At 33.2% G+C, this 21,273-nt stretch overlaps 2 protein-coding genes and 1 long non-coding RNA gene across 3 annotated transcripts in view; 2 read left to right on the forward strand and 1 right to left on the reverse strand.

Moving 5' to 3' along the window:
• Positions 1 to 21,273, reverse strand: part of LOC130629906 (probable global transcription activator SNF2L2) — a 106,206-nt gene that overhangs the window by 44,119 nt on the left and 40,814 nt on the right. The window lies entirely within an intron of this gene.
• LOC130629907 (52 kDa repressor of the inhibitor of the protein kinase-like) lies at positions 14,960 to 19,818 on the forward strand. The gene is made up of 2 exons (XM_057443283.1): positions 14,960 to 15,654; positions 16,013 to 19,818. The coding sequence occupies exon 2, from the start codon at positions 16,284 to 16,286 to the stop codon at positions 19,068 to 19,070; it is 2,787 nt and encodes a 928-aa protein (XP_057299266.1). The 5' UTR covers positions 14,960 to 15,654; positions 16,013 to 16,283; the 3' UTR covers positions 19,071 to 19,818.
• On the forward strand, positions 15,869 to 19,818 carry LOC130629911 (uncharacterized). The gene is made up of 2 exons (XR_008982027.1): positions 15,869 to 16,026; positions 19,443 to 19,818. It is a non-coding gene; the product is annotated as an uncharacterized LOC130629911 (long non-coding RNA).

Here is a 21,273-nt window from a genome sequence, read left to right on the forward strand (position 1 = left end):
AACGCATCAGTTTTAAAAAAAATTATCTCCTGTCGATTGATTTATTAGTTTCCTGGACTGTGCATAGGGACCTCAAGAAAAGAGACAATTTGATTTGGTAAAACTTTCACTTAATATTGGGAAAACAAAACCGCGGTGAGTGAGTTGGCTTAGCAAGGTAAGGCTTAACACCACCGATAATTCTCTTAAAATTGATACATATCGTGTTGTTGCACCTTTAAACCAATCCGATGCACTTTTTTATAAAATTTTAATACATGCAACCTTATTGCTGTTAATGTTTCGAATCTCCCCAATACCGTCGTTTTACGGCGTCTTCTGAGCTCAGGATTATAACCACCATGAAAAACACCGACCTGTTGCGAAGGGGTTTTCTCCGTAATAGGGATTTCGATAAATTTTATTTAAAACAGTTAGTGAATGTCAAATCTGTCAAATCCTTAATTATTTCTTTTTAAAGGAAAAGGCGACACAGCGCATGCTTTTATGAGGAATCTATGACACGCCAAATGTTCCCTTTTTTATGAAAAGCCAAATGTTACAATATCTTTTAGTAAAATCCTTAAATTGACAACAAAAGGGGTGCGTGTTAGGTATGTATGTTTGTTTTTTTCCATGCGGTGATTTAGAAGTCGCTAAATAAGTGTCTTTGTTAAGTGCGCGTATCTCTTTTCACTGGTAAAACTGACAAAATAAATAGTAGAAACTGCTAATGTAAATACAATCTAAAAATTGTTTTTTAAGGCCTGTGTACATTTTGAAATTTTGTGTAGTAATTTTTCCACTTAGTTTCATTTATTATGAATTTTGGACTTTCATTTTAAAAAAAAAGAAAGCTGATTGTGCTTTTTAAATAAAAAAAAACGTATCGAACCCCCGTCTTTCAACTGTTTGTTAGGTCCTTCTGCTTTACCGAAATATTCAACTCGATTTTACATGTTTGCTAAGGTCGCAATCAATGATGTCATGTTTAAAGAGAACATGCACTTGCATTTCCATTCACCTAGAAAATATTACGAATATTACAATAATTATGTAGAAGAAATTGGCTACTGTGATAAATTTAAAAAGCTGTTTTGATGTCCTTTAACTAAGAAGGAAAACGATGACGTTTTCATGGTGCAACACAAAGAAATTTCAAGATGGTTAGTGACGAGGGTGTCCAATAAGAATACAGAAATTTCAATCAGCATGAGAATCTTAAGACCACACCAATGTTGGATATGTTTATTTTTCCTGTGATATTTTCTATTAAAAACTCTCTGATGATACAAAAAGTGAGAGTCACTGAAAACATTTTTTCTCTCAGTTGGAAATTCTCTTTAAAAACATATTATTACATAAATATGATAACGGATTCGTGTCCAAGGTTAAAACATTGAAGTCAATATTTTCTTTTATGGAGTCCAAAGTTTAAAGGCTTCAAAAGCTTCTGTTATAAAAGCCATGTGAAAATAACGTCATCTTTATTATAATTAAAATGTTTTTTAAACGATTAGTAACCCTTTTTTGTTTCATGTGACTTAACCAGCTGATGGTAGAATGGATTTTAGACTTTTAAAAGACAATACGCGTTTGTTTAATGTCTCGCCGCAAAAATTGCTCTTAAAGGCCAAAAAAGTACTCTCATTTTCACTTTAAAATCTATTGTTCATAAAAGTCAAGCAAAATAACTTCATTAGAGTGCTTTGAGTGGTCTTAAATGGGAGGACTCTAACTCGACATGTAACACAAGGCCTGACGAGTTAGGAGAATATTAGCCCAGCTTGAAATAAAATGGGCCAACATGCCACCGACGCAACTGTTTATATTAGATTAGGTCAACCAAAGAATTCTTTTTCCCAATTTATTTTAAAAAAGAATCGTTTTTAAGCACCTGTTACAAAAGACAACAAAAAAGACAAAGCAAGAGTTTCCATTTGTTTACATTATCCCCTATTTTCGTCAACTCAATACCAGACCTTTACTTTTTATTATAGTTGTCAATAAATTTAAACTGAGTGAATTAGTTTTGGGTTATAGTTTGTTAAAACACTTTAAAAGCTTTGTGGACGAGTATTTTTAGAAAAGTATATGGCATCGAATTCTTTTACTCTCAATGTAGGGAAAGGGGCAATTTTAATTATTAGGTTAATCAATTATAAATATTTTGGTATTATTTTGTTTATACCAAAGGAGCACTGATAATTCTATTCAAACTGCATATTTGGAACAAAAATTTTCTCCTGAGTCAGCAAGATTTGCCATATTACAAAACTTACAGTCGCAACACTAAAACATCAAGGAATATTTCACAGTTATAGGTCTCTCTAGAAAGATGATTTTTCTTCAAACAAAGAAAGGGAATTTCTTTTAAACTATAAATTAGTGTTACACTCGTGAGATTCAATATTTATCTATTAGACACCTCCTTGTGTAATTTTTAGGTCCCATACCTTTCGGAGGCCCTGATATTGGCCATTTCTCGACCCCTAAAAATCTCTATGAAATCCTTATAATGGGGAAAATAACTCCTGTTAGGATTATCTTTAAAACTTCAAACTTGCAACACAACTTTGCTTTATTAAGAAGAATCATTTTGCATAACTTGGACACGTGATTAATCCGATTTTCCGATTTTGTCAGATTTTACCCAAAAATCGGAAAAAACCGGATTTTTGGCACTTTTTTATGCGACCCACGTAAAAATCGGAAAATCTGTTAAGTATCTTTTATTTAGCTTTCAAAAAATTCAAACAGATAGCAAAAATTCGCTCTGGAACAAGAGTAATTAAATTTTAAGCAGCATTTTTATCAAATTTCAAGCTTCTGATGACGTCACAGAAAATGTGGTGACGCAAGCAAAAATTTATTGCTGCCATTTTGTTCCTTTTATGACGTACTATAAGTGTGCCAAGTTTGATTCAATTTAAACAACCCTATGAAAAGTTATTGAGGGGGGATTCTGCCCCCAGCCGGTCATGGTATGTTCGAAAAAGCCCGGATCGAATAGGGTTAATACACTTCTTGAAACTAAGCAAAGTAAAAATTAACTTCTTATTTAAAAGTTTAGTGACCTTTTAAAGTGTAGGAAATTCCGATATTAATCCGAATATCTCACTTTTATCTACGGCCAAACAAAAACGGATGTTTGACTTAGGTGCTTTCAAAGTAGAGTATTTCACAAAAGCCACACACTAACAAAATTAAAACAAAAAAATCTTTGTTTACTATGGAAGATTAAACAATTATAATATTTGGGTTTTCCAGACATGTCCTCATGTCTTGTGAGAAAGTTAATTTTCATGTTGGTTCACGCATTTCTCCTCATGAGAGGAACAATCAAATAAAGACGTTTTTTATGATTAACTTTAAAATAATGGAAAGATAGAAAAGATATTGTCAGTATCTGTCAAAAACAACTTTCATCTAACTATAAATAAATCAAAACATATTTTGAGTCTATGTATGTTACACATATAAGTTGCGTAAGACATCGTAGTATTTAAATAACAAATACAACGATGTGGGTGAGATTTCAACAATGTGTACACAGCGCCTTAACGTCTTGTGTTCAATTTGTTGATATGGTGGTGGCCCTGTCTTGTTGTTATTTGTAGTAGCGGAGGATTTTTAAATTTTTGTTCTAATTAGGGATAAAAATAAAGTTTTATCTTATCTAAAACGGGGAGCGGTGAGAAATAACAATCAAGATTCTGTTGTTAAATATATGACGGATAACATTTATCATTTGATTTTCCAGATTAAAAAAAATACTTTTTTAACAAATTATAAACAAAATGTTACACACGTTTCCTTTATAAACACGTTTATAACAGCTGACAATAAAAGCATTAGGAAGCGGTCGGAGTTGAGGCTAAGTTTGTCCAACCTCTTGACAGCACTTTTCGAAAGGAACTGGATCTGAAATTGTCCAACTTCATTCCCAGGACATTATACCTTTATGATAAACTTGACAGCACTTTTCAAAAGTAATCGAGTCTAAATTTGCCTAACTTTATTCCCAGGACATTTTGCATCTATGATAATTTTCATGGGACTTTTCGAAAAAAATCGAATTTAAAATTGCCCAACTTCATTCCCAAAAACTTGACAGCATTTTTCGAAAGTAATCAAATCTAAACTTGTCCAACTTCGTTCCCAGGTAATCTTACCTTTATGATGAACTTGATAGCAGCGAATCTACAAGTCTGAGTCCATCAAAACGGGGAGGGTTGTTCTTGTTGCGTTCTTGAAAAAGAAGCCTTCAAAATCCTAGGATCTTTTTCACAGCTTCGACGGAAGGAATTCAGCGTGGTTCAGGTTGGCTTGTTTGTAAAGGTACTGTAAATTTTTGTCAAACAATAAGTTTAGTTTAAATCTAAAAGCGACTATGTTGCCTTGTCTGCCCAAACAAATTAAAATTTGCAAGTTAAATGATATTACACTGAGGTAACCATAATGTATAAGCATTAAAAATGTAAGCAAATGCTATGAGAACTGAAGGTTTTGTTTGTTGTAAGATTTTGTTGGCAATTTTCCAAGCTAATTTTTTGTTTTAAATTAGAAAAAAACAAAACTGAATAAGCAGAAACAATTAATAACCAAACAGTTATTGAGGTGGATGTTTCAACAGGTTTTATTTTTGTGTGGAACTATATATTTTCACTCTCTTCTCAGTTCCACCTTTTTTTCTTGTTTCTGTTGTTCTCCTTGCTAAACAAAACAATGTACAGGATTCCGGATTGCACAAGCTTGCATCAATCAAACGCAGCTGGATAATCTTGCTTCGCTTTTCAAAATTTATATACAAAACATTGCTTCTTAATAGTGTGAAAGTCCGTAAAAAAGGATGCTCGAGTTCTGTTCCAACTGAATTTGTAAACAAAACCGCAGAATCACATACGTGTGTTATCCACTTGAAGATAATACTTGTAAGAATTTTAATTGCTCTTATAACATAAGAAAATATTTATCAGCTCCAAGAGGAAAAACGAAGTACTTGTTACACTTTCCGCCCATACAAAGTCACAAAAACCGAGCTGTTGAAATTTTTTTCACCGCCCTAAACGACTTTCAGAACAACTAAGAAGAAAAGTTACAGGATGTTTTGTTTTTGAGTACTGGCGAGTTTTGATGTTTTAAGTAATTGAGTACCCGTAGTTGAGTGTTGCAAGATGACGGTCATGAAGATAATACTTGGTGTAATGAAGATATATTTTTATCTGCAGAGGTAGAAACCAAACTCACAACTTAACTTAAGCAATTAACTGCTGGTAGGAAGATCACACTTAACGCTACAACATGAATTCTTATTTTTTCAAATATTTAAAAAACAAATAATAACAAAAATTTAGAACCGTAGCTGCAAAGAGGAGGGCAGAGAGGGCGGAGAGCAGAGACCAAGGAGAAGCCAAATTTCTCTCCCTCCCCAAAAGATTTTGCTGACCATGGCTAATACGGGGAGAATAGTACGAATGATTTGTCCCTAACCCTGCTCCCCCTGCTCACCCCTTCTACCATCCCCGAAACACTTAATAAAAAAATAGGTGCTTGCTATGTCCCTGGAAATGTTAATGTGTATGTTCTTGTTAATAATTTGTTGCTAAAAACAGAAAGAAAACAAGTAACTTTTGTAAACAAAGTTATTGTTCATTGTTCAAAGATACATGCAGCAAAATATTTGAAATAATTTACACTTGTGTTGTTTAATAATTCTTCAGTTTTGTTTATGTAGATATACCACTTAAAAAAGATGTAGCTATACTGGCTACCTGGTTTAGATAGTAAATATTTAAATAACTGTTTCAAGCCGCAGCCAAACGAATGTACTTCAGTGCTTCGCCGCTAATTTACAGCTGCGTGTGGCCAACAAGGTTGTAACGAGTTTTTGTCGAGTCTCATCACAAACAAATCGGACAAAAATAGACAGGTTTGTCGATGTTGTATCAAATTTGATTATCGTTTTATGTGATAAATGGAGTGGTAAATAATATAATAACAGCTAAAAACTGCATCTGGCTACTTTCATTTTTTAGCCAGAGGTAGCTCAAAAGAGCTAACTAGCTAGCTACATACAACAATGTCGATGTTGTATCAAATTTGATTATCGTTTTATGTGATAAATGGAGTGGTAAATAATATAATAACAGCTAAAAACTGCATCTGGCTACTTTCATTTTTTAGCCAGAGGCAGCTCAAAAGAGCTAACTAGCTAGCTACATACAACAAATATTGATATACCAAAGTGAATAAAACGTTAAAATAATGGGAACAAATACAGCTAGCTATAGCTATCTAGACAGCTTCAGCAGAATACTGCCTCAAAATCTACGTTCCTAGCTAAAATTCTAAAATTGGTTTGTTTAAGATTTAAACAAAGCTATAGAACATGATAATATATTTACATGAGAATGCGTTAACCCTGGCATTCTTTTGCAAGGATTTAATAAACAAGTGAAACGAATAAGGTTTCTGACTGGTTAATCAAATTAAATTCCGGGGCAAAACGGCTTAATACTCCGGATAATGGTCCGGAGTATGGTCGGGGTGGCTACGTCGAAAATGTCGACTTTTTGCAGTGGCGAAATTCGTGGTAAAAAGGAACGTGACTTTAAAAAGATGTATAAAAAGGTTGGTAGGACGATGAAGGTTACAAAAAAAAAGCAATTTATATGATTGTTTCAGTTTTGTTCAGGCGTGGTTAGAGGGAAGCCGCTATGCGCAGTTAAGCTACCATTTTGCGTGACAAACAGACAGAAGGACAGACGTATACGGTATTATAATATTGATACTACAAATGCCGAAGAAAGGGTAAAACATAAAAAAAAGAGTTCTTCTATGGAATTGATGTGAGGTAAACAAGTGAAAATATGTGAATCAATAAAATTAAAACCCTCGAAAAATAATACAGATCATAGATTTGTATCCAAGCTACCAGATATCTATCATGGTTCATCAAAGCGCCACTTAAAAAAAAGACTGTGAGCTAATTATAAGATTGGAGGTCGATACTCCAGCTTTTTAAATTTTTTAACTACAACTTAATTAAAAAGCTACTAAACTAATGTGCAGAAAAAGGAGTTTGTCATTGCTGTGATGCGAAAATAAGAAGGGGTGAGAATTGACGGAAAGATAGTGTGAGAAGTTGGAAGTGGTATGTTTTAATGAAATGCGTGCTTCATTTTAACGCTGTGTGTTTAATCCCTCTTTTTGGATTATATGTGAATTTGTAATGTCAGTGTCTTCGTATAGGTTTACACAAAATCTCTTTCTAATTGGTTTCTTTGTCACTCTGGCATCACAAAGAATTTATTTATAGGTAAGAAATCTTATTTATAGAAATAACCGTTTGAGAGCACAGGAAGGATATAAAGTAATTGTATTTTAATATTTTCTTACTGCTTGCATCAATATACTTTGCAGTTCTTTATTTTTCTTTCCAGTCCTTTATTAACTTCTGTCAGTTAAAATCTAACATATTTTCTTAAAAACTGCGTTAAGGGAATTATTGTTTTGTGAACTTCTTGAGTTTTCTTAATTTAGTTAAAATTAGTTTTCAATTCGCGAAATTTGCTAAACTAATTCACACATAGTTTTAAATTTGTTTTGAAAAATTATTTACAGTATTTTTTTCTTCTGGTTTTCTCAGTCCTAATAATAGATATGTAAGAGCTAATCTTTTTTAAACCCAACTTTGCGAAATTTTATTTTTGCGAAATTTGTGAGAATTAGTTCTTAATTCCCTAAACGTAAGTAACCCGATCAAATAGTTTAAATACGGGTTTTTTAGTAGAAATTTAAACCATTTGGAGTTTGAACCTACTCCAGATATTGTTAGATGAGAAAACTTCAAGTTATACAAATATTTTTGGTTGTTCTATGATATTAGGACGGTCAGGAAGCCACGAAACGTAAAACAAAACATTGTCATAGACATCGGATGAGATTTGTGAGTGTACATGTAAAAAATCTTTCAATGTTAAATGTTTATATAGACGGTACATGTGTTGTTTGTAAATACAAAAAAATTCCTTCCGCCTATTGGTTAATTTTATATCCAATCACGTTGGAAACATAACAATGCAAGACGTAAATAGAACTAATTTTCGGACATCGAATGGGTAGGGTGAAGTGAACTTGGATGGTTAAAAATAGTCCTTGAAAAAGATTTCACAAAAATTAAAAAAAATTACCAGGCTCAGATTAACCGATCAGAACGTGGGACGCAATATTCGCCATTTTCGGAATGCTCTCACGAAATGTCAGTTTACACTATGACTGTCGAAGGCATTAAAATCCAAGAAATTAGAGCTTGCTGAATTCAGCAAAATTCAGAAACGTTTAAGTCTCTCCAACCGAGAAAGTTTTCTATTGATATAAGCAAGTAACACTTAAAACATGTTTGCAGCACAGAAAGCATTCTTAAATGCTCGTTATTTGCAATCTAGGGATTTCACCGATTTTTTGAACATGCGAAGCACATGATTTTAGCACTGGTCTATCTATATTTTTTTTTTGCAAAGGTGTAATTCTTTTAAATGGAGACGATAAGTAGACATGTAATGGGATCCATTGTGCATCAAAGTTTAGTTATATTTATAGCAATCCCAAAGTGATCTCATAGTGTTTTAAGAAGTGCTTTTTAGAGTTCGTTGTTTTAACACACCTTACCAAGCGCCTTGAAGCTAAAGAAATTGAGGGAGTTTTAAAAGAATACTTTTGCAAAGGGTAGCATGTATGTCATTTTTAGCACAGGTGAGTGCTGAATTAGAATTTGGAATGCTTAAACAGAATCAGTTGGACATAATTTAAACACATATCACGTTCAAATAGTTAAGGGGCTGTTCACAGGGGCTGAAGAAGAGACCTAGATATTTCGCTCATCCTCTTTCTAAAACAAACGTATATTTTTCATCACAACCTAGTACTGGAAACAATAGTCCAGATGTGGGAATGTTTTGCCTTTTTTATTAAAACTTCACATCACAAACGCGTGACCAGGTTATCAAACGTTTTACTTTGAACAAAGAGAGAAAGAGCATGACCCGTAACACATGTTCTTAAAAACGACAACCCGAGAGTTTTAAACTTAACAAGAAGCCCTGGGGGCTCTAAGAATTTCCGCTCGCTACCAAAATATTTGATGAAAACCTGCTAATTCGTTGTGTGATTGTGCTAAACATTTGAGGAGGTTTGGTGCATGAACCTCTGAAGATAAAGCACACAAGTGACATTATATCTTACAACAAACTCAAACAAAACGAAACGTGTCATAATAAACTCACATTTTAAAATAAATTGCTAACAAAAAATACAGCCTAACATTCATGGTAAGTCTTGCGATTGAAACGTTTATGGTCTTAAACGGCATTTAGTTGACAAAAAATCAAAATTTCGCTGTGACCATCATTTTCAGCATACTTTTTTTATTAACTGTGCCAGATTTAGCCGAAAATAAAATGGTTTTAATTTTTGGATCAATTTTGGCCTAAAATGGCATTTAGGTGACAAAAATCAAAATTTCGATGTCACCATTATGTTCACCATACTTTTTTTGTTAACTTTGCCAATTTTTGTTGAAAATGAAGTAGTTTTAATTTTTGGACCAATTTTGTCCTAAAATGACATTTAAGGTGGCAAAAAATCAAAATTATTATGTCACCATTATGTCCAGCATACTTTTTTTGTTAACTGTGCCAAATTTTGTTGAAAACAAATACTAATTTTGTCCTGAAACATCATTTAGATTAGTTCCCAGTAGTTGGGGAGCTTGGGTGCGAAGTTTACATCTGTGACGGAGGAACGTGTAATCCCAGGGTCGATTTTTTCTCAAAAAATGCTCCAAAAGAAAAAAACGACGGTTTTAAAGAATTTCCTACGCCTTCAGGCGCGGAAATTCAATTAATCTTTTTTCAGATATTCTGGTATGTTTTTTTCGTATGTAAATATGACGTTAGAAAACTTGACTTTGTAATGACTAGACAAAAATCTTTTCTTCCTTTTTTCTTTTCTTCTTTTTCTTTTTCTTCCTTAAATTTTCTTTAAATTTGTCATTTCTCACATGTTTGTAGGGTTGCTGTTTTAATGATATGATTACTAATACGTAAAATACGTAAACATGCTCTAGAGTCTAAAATCGAATTCTTAGAAAAAAAAATGTGAACGGACAGGCAGGGTCGACTACACACTAAGTCGTACACGGAACTGTATATAGTTACATATTGTTTAAGCTTATGCAAATATAATTTAAAAACATTTTTCACCCACGATAAACGACGTGCCGCGTCGTGTTTTGTTTTATTATATTTTTTCTTCTCAATATTTGCTTGGAATGAGGAGAAAAGGAAGTTACGAAAAACATATTTTTAACATGTTTTGAAAAATTTCGCTCACTGTAAAATTTAAAATGGGGAAAAAAAACTTTAAACTCCATTGGAGATGTTTTTTTACCCCACCCCCCCCCCCCCCCCCTCCCCCCTCCTCTTTATTAACCTTCGAAGATGATACGCCGTAAGATGCAGCGTTTATTTTTTGTTGGGAAAATTTGGTTGCGAAAAGTTTTTTTCACTCTTTTGAACAAAATTGAAAAATTTCACAGAGCGCCAACCGCGTAACAGCAAAAATAAATCAAAATGTTCTCAGGCGTCAATGACCGTTATGCTCTGTGGCGTTATGGTTGTTTATAGCAATGTAGAAAATCGCTATCAAATCTCGAAAAGTTGACAGAAGATTCTGTTTATGTGTTTGTCACATTCTACACTGGTCATTGTTTCATTCTTTTGACGGTTGTTCTAGAATCTCTGTTAATGACTTTCTTCTCATTCCAGGTGAGTTGATGACTGTTGTTAGTTTTCATCTATCATTGCAATTACCACATAGGATTTTAAAGAAGAGGTTACTTTGATTAATCCAGATCATTTTGTCACTTTGGTTTAAACAAAATGTTGCGTTGTGTTTCTTTAAAGTTCAAACACAAAACATTTGATCTTGCGTGATTTCAGAACTCAACGAAGAATCTAGATGATGCTTGTGTCAAAGGGTGAAGTCCTGATGCTTTTAATTCCTCTGTTTTGTTTCACTATTAGTTTTGTTCGGTAAACAATCTTCACCCACTCTTGATGTAATAAGGTTCAAGTCCTTTTTGATGACACTATTAATACGTTGGATCTGAAAAAGAAAGGTTGACGTAGTCTTAGAAGAATTTAACAAATTTAAGCATCATGGGTTCCTAATCCTCTACCCGAAAAGACACAAAAATTTTCCCACCCGTTGTAAAGTCATTTTGCCACAAACTGATTTCTAAGAAATATTATAAAGCAAATATTTATTTACTGATCAATTTGTAAATTTAAATTTTACTTGTAACTGAAATTTTTCATAGAAGAATTGTCTTAAAATTCATAACAAAGCCTCAATTTACAAAACTTTGGTAACATTGTTGTTTCACATAAACTCTAGAAACAAATATGTTTGAAATTAAGACGTTTTCATTGCTTTAAAAAGAAAACAAAAAATCGATTCTACTCGTGTTAATCACAATATTATTTTCAATATTATAGAAGCAACGGTGCATGTGAGAAACATTGGTATACGCAAACCTCTACACTATCTTCTTAAAGATAATGGATCAAGGGAGACTTTAACCCCCGCTTGCCGGCCGATTGCTTTACCGACTGCGCTATAGATAAAATGCTATCTCACTATCAAATGTAGTTTTCTACACACTTCTTTTGTTATATAAGACACCACTTTTTAAAAAACTGACCAGTTGTCTTCTAAAAATTAGAAAACTTTTGACTAGTTGTAAAATTTTTCAACCAGAATTTTTGCTCCACATGACACCCGTTAGTAGACTATCTTCACGGAAGACTACTTCAAAATTAACGATTTCAACGGAACAGACATAATTTTAAATGGATTAGAATCATTTTTTTATTCGAATATTTCTCTTATAAATCAATTCTTGTTGGAAATATGCGTGACTTCTTACTAAGGATGTGTAAATAAAAAACATTTTGCAGCAGTAGAAAATCATAGAATTCTATCTCGCAGCTATGTTACATGTAGGTTTAATGATAAGATCAACATTGAGTCGGTGTTTTTCTGTTGCATTTAAAACCAATCGTAAAGTACACATATCGAGAGACAGTCTGTCCAACCTGTTCACATTGATGTTTCAAATAAATTTTCATAGTGGGTTAATGAGATGTCGTAGTTTTATCATTTTTGTTTCGAAACCAGCACAGTTTTTTATTTAAATTACAAGGCGTTAAAACGTGAGAGCTTACGATAAAGTTAGTTTAAAAATTTTTAGCATAAATTTCCCGACGAATATTTTTTTCGTCCGTAAACATGAAAAGTTCTTTGGTCCTAAAAATTTACTGCCCACAGATTTACAAGGCACACAAAGATAACGAAGGTTACGAAGCAGTGACAAAGTAGCGCATCAAAAGAAAGTCAAAAAATGTGTAGGTTAAGCAACTACCAAATCCCTTTTAATAGCAGAATTTAACCATTCACGACACACAAAAAGATCAAGCTACTTTTCAACTGCAACTCTTCTATTTAAGGAACACGACTTAAGAAACATGACGGTGGGATTAAGTGCTACTTAGAAAATGTTGAAAAAGAAATATAAAATACAAAATAGTAGAATTTTAAAGCTCCATTTCAAGGATGTTTAGGAGAACTTTTTTTAAAGTTAGCTAAGATATATCAAGGTTGAACCTAGAAAGTGTCTTTATGTGTATAAAAAAAGACATGAACGGCGAAATCATTAAATTGACTCGGAGACAATATCAATGTCGACAACATCCCGTGTAAGGATGTTTATGTCAGTCAACACAAAAAGCCGTACAACAACAAGGTTGAGAACAATAGCTGGAAGAGTGAATATATTAGGTCATAGATCGAGAGTCTGGTTGAACAGCAAGAAAGTAAAAGAAACCATAAATAGTACGCACAAAAAATACTCATATCAATAGTATTTTCTATCAACTTCCAAAAATATGATTATCCTCAATTCGAAAAGCGAATGTTTAAAAAAGTACAAAATGGTTTGAGACTAAAAAAACGTGAATTTGCCATGTTATTTGTAAATTTTGTAAATAGAAAAAACAGCCGTTACTACCTTTCCTTGTTAAAATTTTTTTCGAAACTTCAAATCTGCTGGTTTAGACCAAGGTGTTATAGAAAAACACTGGAACCGGTTTAAGATTCGTCAGTTTTGATATAACGCAAAGTAAGAGCGAGCATTTTGTCATTCATTATCAACAAATGACCACCACAGATGTCTATTTATGGAGGCGAAATCAAGTCAGTAATCTTCGTGAAGATGAATAAAAAAAACATGCAACATTTTTCTGAATCTAGTTTATGCCTCCCTTTCAGCTCTTTAATAATAGGATAAAGTAGCCAGTTCGTTTAAAAAGTACAACAGGAGTTGTTTTGAAATTACCAATAATTAACCATTCAATGTTAGAGAGCGTTTTTGATGGCGTTGTGCAAATCAGAAATTTTGTTAAGAGATACGAAATTTTCATAAATATTTCGTTCAACATGTAGAAACGATTTTGTAAATAAGTCTTTTATTTAGATATTATAAGAACCAGAGTAGCTGCAAAACGTCAGCGATAGTATATATAGTTTTAGGATAGAAATATTCTTCCCGGAAAAAAAGTTCGGAGGAAAAGCTCTATTCTCTCAATTCATATTACTTATAAACTGTAAGTAATAAGGTTAACCATCACAATGTTTGATACGATTATTGCCAGCCAGTAAGAGAGAGAGAGTAATGACAGAGGGAGTGCGACCGTTTCGTAATCCCAAAAGTCAATAGTTTAAAAATATTAATTTTAATTTCTTTTTTACGCAACAAATGCTGAAATATGATTTGTTAATTACTCATGCAGCTAAGCTATAGCTACAACTCTGGAAAAAATACTTGTGAAAATGCTCTAAAAAAACCCAGCCTTTTCAATTCAATTTTACTTTTCTTTTGTACTTCAGGTTTCTGGAGTACTTCTGTTGGCACCAGTCAAGCATAGCTTAGCTGGCTACTTTGACTAGCTACCAGCAAGCTAATTTAATCATAATGATATGAAGTGCCACTGAGCGTTAGTAAACTGTATACTGAGTTTTGTTCTAAATTTACTTAGTACAGTAAAATAAAATGTATTCAAATCATTCTAAAAATGTGACTAGGTTTTAGGTTTAGCTAGCTAACATATACCAAAAGATACGCCCTTAAAATTTGCAATATCTTAACTTTTTTGTCACACTACCACTACTAATACCCTCTTTATAAACGTGTTAACAACGATTATATGACACTTCCAGTTAAAACCTGCAAAAGTCAACATTTTATTGATACATTCTCCAAACTTGCATGTAAACAACCAGCATTCCGAAATTTGCTCATAACTAATCTCGTTCTTATGTTATTCTGCATTTTCACATGCAGATTTCCCATTAAATAGATATGGAACAAGATAGCTGTGCAGCTATGAAGCTGTGGAAACAATGGTATAACAATGCTAAAGAATAAGCGAAGCCTATTTCTGATCATGGACGTGTCGCAAGCCAAAAAAAAAAACTCAAGCCTAGCTTGCCTAGTATTTGCAACAGGTGATGCTAGACTAATTACTAAAAATCGTTTTTATTACTTTTCCTAGACTAAAATATAATGAAATAAAAAAGTTACATCATTTTTTTAAGTAAATAAGGTTTCTAATAAAAGTTAAAAGGTGTACCAGTAAAAGTATGTTTTAATAAAACATAACCCCTCCATAAGAGCTAGTTTATGTCAATAAAATATATACAGCATCAAGAAAACACTTTAAAGCATGGAAGATAAGAAACCCATTAAAGCAACAAAAGGTTGACTTTGCAATTTAGGTAGCATAACTAATGCTTGGTGCTTGTTTTACAGAGGAAAAATTAAACAGGGTGGCTAAATTCAGGGGCGGATCTAGGGTTAGGCAGCCTAGGCAATTGCCTAAGCCTAAGCTTGGGCAAAAAAAAGGAAAATATGCCATATAGCATAACTTGTGAAAGTAATAAATATTTTTGTAAATTTGTCTTGTAGTGCTAACTTTGCTTCGCCAACCTGGATGCGCGTTGTTAGGAACTGTTTTTTTTTAAAAATTCAATAAGAAGTAAACCCGGGGCGATTTTAGGCAAGATACCGATTCGCCTAAAACGTCCGTGGGTTTCCAAGTTTTAAATGAATGAAAATCACGGGTGGAAGAAAAAACGCCTAAAACGTCCGTGGGTTTTCAACTTCAAATGAATGGAATTCTTAAATCGGAAGAAAAAACGCCTAAAACGTCCGTGGGTCTTCAACTTCAAATGAATAGAATTCTAAAACCGAGAAGAAAAACGCCTAAAACGACCGCGGGTAAGTTTTACATAAATCTCTGTGCGGCCAAGGGTGTGTCCTTCTTTTTCAACATGGATTCCCTTGATCAGGAGTACACTGTTGAAGAAGCTTTCAAGTCAAATGATTTGAATAAATTGAATGAGTTGTATGCAAAATTGAAAAAAGGAAATTCTGGATTCAGCTACCTTTTCGGATAATGAGAGGATTAATAATGTTGGAAAGAAGTATTTTCGCGATCTAGTTGCTGAAACCTTTATTCCAACCTTTGCTAAAGACAAATTTATTGCTTTGAAGTAAGTAGCTAGATAATTTTTGTAGCTTTTTCTGTCTTGAGTATTAGGTACCTCTTTGTGAAAAACATTAAAAGTTATTAAGCACCAGCACTGATTGTTATGAAATAATTAACCCCCACCTCCACAGATGTTCTTACAAAACGTGTTATTAAATCTTTCTTATCAAAACAAAAGCTTCAATTAATAACCTCGATCATATGAATACTTTGTTTTTTTAAAAACAAGATAACTGAGACAAGTGTAATCTTGTTTTATGTTTTGATGAGTTTGTTAAGTTTAGTATGGAGTATAGCTAGCCAGCAGCTGCTTGTGTGATAGTTGGGAATTTTGTTTAATTTTTAACTTTTACTTTCTTTAGGTCACAAGCCTCAGGTAACTGTTTATACAGCTCTGTATCTTTGTTTTTGTGTGGAGATAACTCTCTTGTTCGAAAACTAAGAACTTTGACATCGTTAGAACTGTATTTAAATAGTGGCTTTTATATAAAGCATCCCACTATAATTTCGGCATATGAGAAAGGCAAAGGAGTTTATTTTAACAATTTCAGAAACATTTTAGGTGGTCTCTTAGTTTCACATGCTGCTTTAGATTCAGGTAAAACTGCTGATGCTTTAATTAAAGTAGAGGCAATGCATAATATAAAAAACTTTGAGTGGTGTAGTTTTGTTTGTGTTCTTGCACTGTCCTCAGCAATTTCGAGGAACATCATTACACTATATCCAGACTGTGGTCACGCAAAATTGAAACTTCTTTACAGTCAAAATATTGAACCTAGAGATTCTGCAGTTTCTTCTACAAGTCTTCACATTTTACTTTGTTATTGTGGTACTTTACCGACACAAATTGAATTTAAACATAATCATTTTGTGCCTCTATTATGTGGTGTACATCCAAAAAGAAAAATCAAGCAACCATTGCCAAAACCTGTGATTAAAAAAAATAAGCAGTCAAAATTGCCTTTCTGGGTAAATAGACATGGCATGAATGACCTAGGTATTGCTTCTGACAGACCTACAGTAACATTTCCTGCTGTCAATATGTCAACCAAAACAAAAAATATTCCAATGTCATCAAGTTCTACTGTTAAATCAGTGACTAGTATTAGTCCTGTAACTAAGCAATCCTCTGGAGGTGCAATAAGTTCTATTATTTCTGTGTCAACCGAAATAACCTTAGCCAACGATATAGCTTCGTATATGAATAAAGTTCAAAACATGGAATATTCAGAAATAATTAAATTAATAAACGAAGTTTTCATCCCTGATAATAACTATAAATTTCCTGTTAAAGATGGTCGTTCCTTTAAATTTGATTGGTTAAAACAATACACCTGGCTTTGTTATTCACCTGCTTATGATGGTGGTTACTGTTTGCCATGTGTTCTTTTTGGAAATAAGTTTCCTAATTTGTTAAAAAACATAAGAAATCTGGTAACACAGCCTGTTAATGCAAAACGTTGTGCTACAACGTTGTTCAAAAACCATGAAAAAACATCTAGCTCTGTAAAAAGTCTTCACCAGGCAACATTTTCACTGTTTACAACATATTTGAGCCAGCATTCTGGTAAAAGCAAACCAATTTCTGAACTTGTTGATCAGCAAATAAGTAAACAGATTTCTGAAAATAAAGCCAAACTTGAGCCAATCATCGATACAATTTTGTTGTGTGGAAGACTAAATATCCCTTTAAGAGGTCATAGAGATGATAGCAGTTATCATCCTGAAGTAGGCAGTTACTCATCTGGGGGAGTAGGTAATTTCATAGAAATTTTAAATTATAGAGCTCGTGCAAACCCTGTTTTCAAAGAAACTCTTGACAACAGTGCAAAAAATGCTACCTACATTTCAAAAACAGCTCAGAATGAGTTGATTAATTGTATTGGTGAAGTCATCACTGAAAAAATTGTTCTTGAAATAAAAGGCAGTAAATTTTTTTCTATTCTTGGTGATGAATGCATGGACAGTTCATGCAAAGAGCAATTTTCTCTTTGTATAAGGTTTGTTGACCAAAATTGTGATGTTAGGGAAGAATTTTTAAGACTGGTTCATTGTGGGGAAGGTTTGTCAGGTGATGGTTTATGTAAAATTGTCCTAAAATGTCTCGCAGAAGATCTTCAGCTAAATATAATGGATTGTAGAGGTCAAGGTTACGATGGTGCAGGTTCAGTGGCAGGTTTTAGAAATGGTTTGGCAGCAAGAATCCTACGCATAAACCGAAAAGCCTTGTATACGCATTGCCATAGCCATCGATTAAATTTAGCAATCTGTAAAACCTGTGGCATTCAAGCAGTTGAGAATGTTATGGGACAGATTAGAGACATTTCATTTTTTTTTAATTACTCTGAAACTAGGCGGTTGATTTTAGAACGTAATATCAAGGAACACTGTCCATCAGCTACAAAATATAAATTATTTAATGTTTGTGCAACAAGGTGGGTTGAGAGAATTAAAGGTATGGAGGTATTTAATGACCTTTATGTAGCTATTGTAAACACATTAGATGAAATGAATTTAAATTTAAATCATGTTTGTAATGCTGACACATCCTCTAAAGCTCTTCCTTTTTTAAAAGTCCTAACCTCATTTGATTTCATGGCTACATTTATGATCACTAAAAATATTTTTTTGATGACTTTACAAGTAACTGAGCTTTTACAAAGCAGAGCAAATGATATCATGGATGGTATACACATGATAGATGCTCTCAAGTCTCGTACTACCATGGTTAGAAACAACATTGACTACTACCATGAAAAGTGGTACAAAGAAGCTTCTGATCTTGCTAAGGAACTACATGTTACTGAGGCAAGTCCTCGAACCTCGGGTATAACACTTTTTAGATCCAACACACCATCAGAAAATCCTTCTGATCATTATAAAAGGAATATTACAATACCTATGTTGGATCATTTACATTCCGAACTTACTGGCAGGTTTGAAGAAAAAGCATTGTCTTGCTATAGTGGGCTAGCTATTCTCCCAGAAAAAATGCTGAGTCTTATCAAAGAAAATGTAGATTGGAAAAAAAGGTTCAATGCTTTCTTTCAATTCTATCTAGAAGACTTGCCCAATGTTCAATCTATCGAACATGAATTGGAACTTTGGGAAATTTACTGGAAATCATATGAAGGGCCTATACCTAACAACATTTCCTCCACATTGAAATCTGTCAATTTTACTGGGTTTGAAAATGTAAAAGTGGCCTTGAGAATTTTAGCCACTTTACCTGTGACTTCTTGCGAGTGTGAAAGGACATTTTCAGCCATGAAGAGGTTAAAAACATTTACTCGCACAACCATGGACTCAGATAGACTAAATGGCTTAGCCTTAATGCATGTACATCAAAACATCATTCCTAATATTTCTGATGTTATTGAGAAATTTTCATTGAAAAATAGACGATTAAACTTTAAGTGAATTACATTATTACCTTCTTCATAAAACCTTACTTCAAGTTATTGTAGAACACTTCTTTTATTATATATACATATGTACCTCTTATTTTACCATACCTATTCTTTTGCCTAAATTATACTTATATTAGTATATGCCTTATCATTGCCTAAATTATACTTACATTTTTATGTACTTACCTTACCTATTTTTGACAAAAATGTTTTCTGTAACTTTAATTCTCGAGTTGCCTTTGTGGCCTCTCCTGGAAGCAATTGACTGTAACAAAGCACCTCCAGAGTAAGGTCCAAATTTCACAATCAATTTACGTAATTACTTAAGTTCTGTTTTTCCTAAATTTTGTGTGTTTTTTATTATGATTGTTTTTACCTTTAGCCTTTTACCCTATCATTTTGACTGGTCTTGATGCAAATAATTGTATCTGTTGAGTGGCGCTCCATTCACTTCATGGTTTGTTGTTTGACAATTGATCATTTATTTTGATTTCAATGCTAGATTCATTCGTCCATTGGTATTACTTCTGTTTCTGCTTATATACAAGTGAAGAAGAAAGAAGAAAGAAGAAAAATTGTTTGCCTGGTTATTAGATTAACCTCAAATTTATAAAAAACATTATTCTGGCATATACAAAACGTCGGAAGATAGTAAAAAGACGGGAGTAGTTATCGCATTATGTATCAAAACTTTTATTTGTATTTTATATTATTATATAGCCTTAGTAGCCGAAAAGCACTTGTTACCACCTCGAAAACCTCTTTCTGGTCTTCTGGTATCTCGTAAAAAAAATTGAAAAAAAAACAAAATTTGTCTAACCATAAAAAAATCCTAGATCCGCCCCTGAAATTGTAGAACCCTCCTGTTTTGGTCACTGAGCAGCGAGCTCAATTATAATATGCATATTTTATTTAAACTGGTAGCCGAATTGTTATTTTGTGGCAAGGACGCCTGAAAAAGGATGACAGGGAGATATATCATGGGCGAGAATCTAAAGACATCTGCGATAGTCAACCGTTGTTTTATGGGTTGAAGGCTAGTCCAATAGAACACCCTTTAAGACATGATCTGCAGAAAGTTTCTACAAATCTGAACAATTTAAGACTAGTTCCATTGTAATGCGGTGTTGCATATATTCCCAAGATCTTTTGCGCAAATCGAGGCAAAATAAGCATGCGATAAGCCGTAGACCAACCAGCCTATTACAAACTTTATTTTTCAGTGAAGGCATCTTAATTTGATTTTGAAATTAAAATCTAGTTTTTTGCATGCAGATTATAATTTATATACATTATACATCAGTGAAAAAATGCTATTAGATACTTTTTAACCATAACTTGACCTGTCAGGGTGAACTGATAATTAGCCTTTAAATTTAGTTAGCCATTACAGGATAATTATACGATACATGCAGTAAAATCAGCTGCTTGTGCGGCTATTTATAAGGTAGAGATCTGATTTGCTTAAATTTCTTTACTTTTCTTCGATATCGATATTTCAGTAGTCATACTACAGTCCTACTACTTTGTGGCTAGCTTCAGGTTGATAAAAACAAAAGAAGATCAGGATTTTGTTCGAGCTTTCAGTCGAAACTAGAAGCTGTGTGTCCACAGCTAAATAGGTCTATTCAGAATGCTTGTGATAACTCTGTAATTTTGTTTTAAAGCTACATTCCCACACATGTATATTTGTACGTAAAGACAAAACTTTTTCGGATATGCTTGTAGTCCATATTATAGTTTATATTTTCCTTCCGAAAATTTTGAACAAGAACTGTAGAAGAGCAATACAATGTTATTTCTACTTTTATTGATAACTTCATACCAAGCAGGCAAAGTGCTTTGGTATTGTTGGCGTTATCAAATGCAAGTCATAAAGAAAAGAAAACAATCAGAAAACAACATTGATTCGTTACGCTGTTTTTGTTCGATTCATCAAATTTAAGGTGGTTCACCAGCAAATAATGTCTAAATTTCAAGAATTGTCTTTTACTTGTTTTCTGACAGCAAATTTACCTTAGAATACCGTGGTAAGTAGTACTTGTGACTAATTTCGGTTTTTATTGCGCAATCTGGCACTTTTTCCAACCAACAGCAAATATAAGTGCATAGCAACGCCCACAGCAACTGTCGCCTACTATGATATCCTCATCAATTAAATTTAGAAAGGACAATCCTCTGCGATATAGGTTATTTGGTGTTAAGCCACCTTA

The sequence above is a fragment of the Hydractinia symbiolongicarpus genome, chromosome 2, assembly GCF_029227915.1.
Source record: "Hydractinia symbiolongicarpus strain clone_291-10 chromosome 2, HSymV2.1, whole genome shotgun sequence".
In the NCBI taxonomy this organism is placed as follows: Eukaryota; Metazoa; Cnidaria; class Hydrozoa; order Anthoathecata; family Hydractiniidae; genus Hydractinia; species Hydractinia symbiolongicarpus.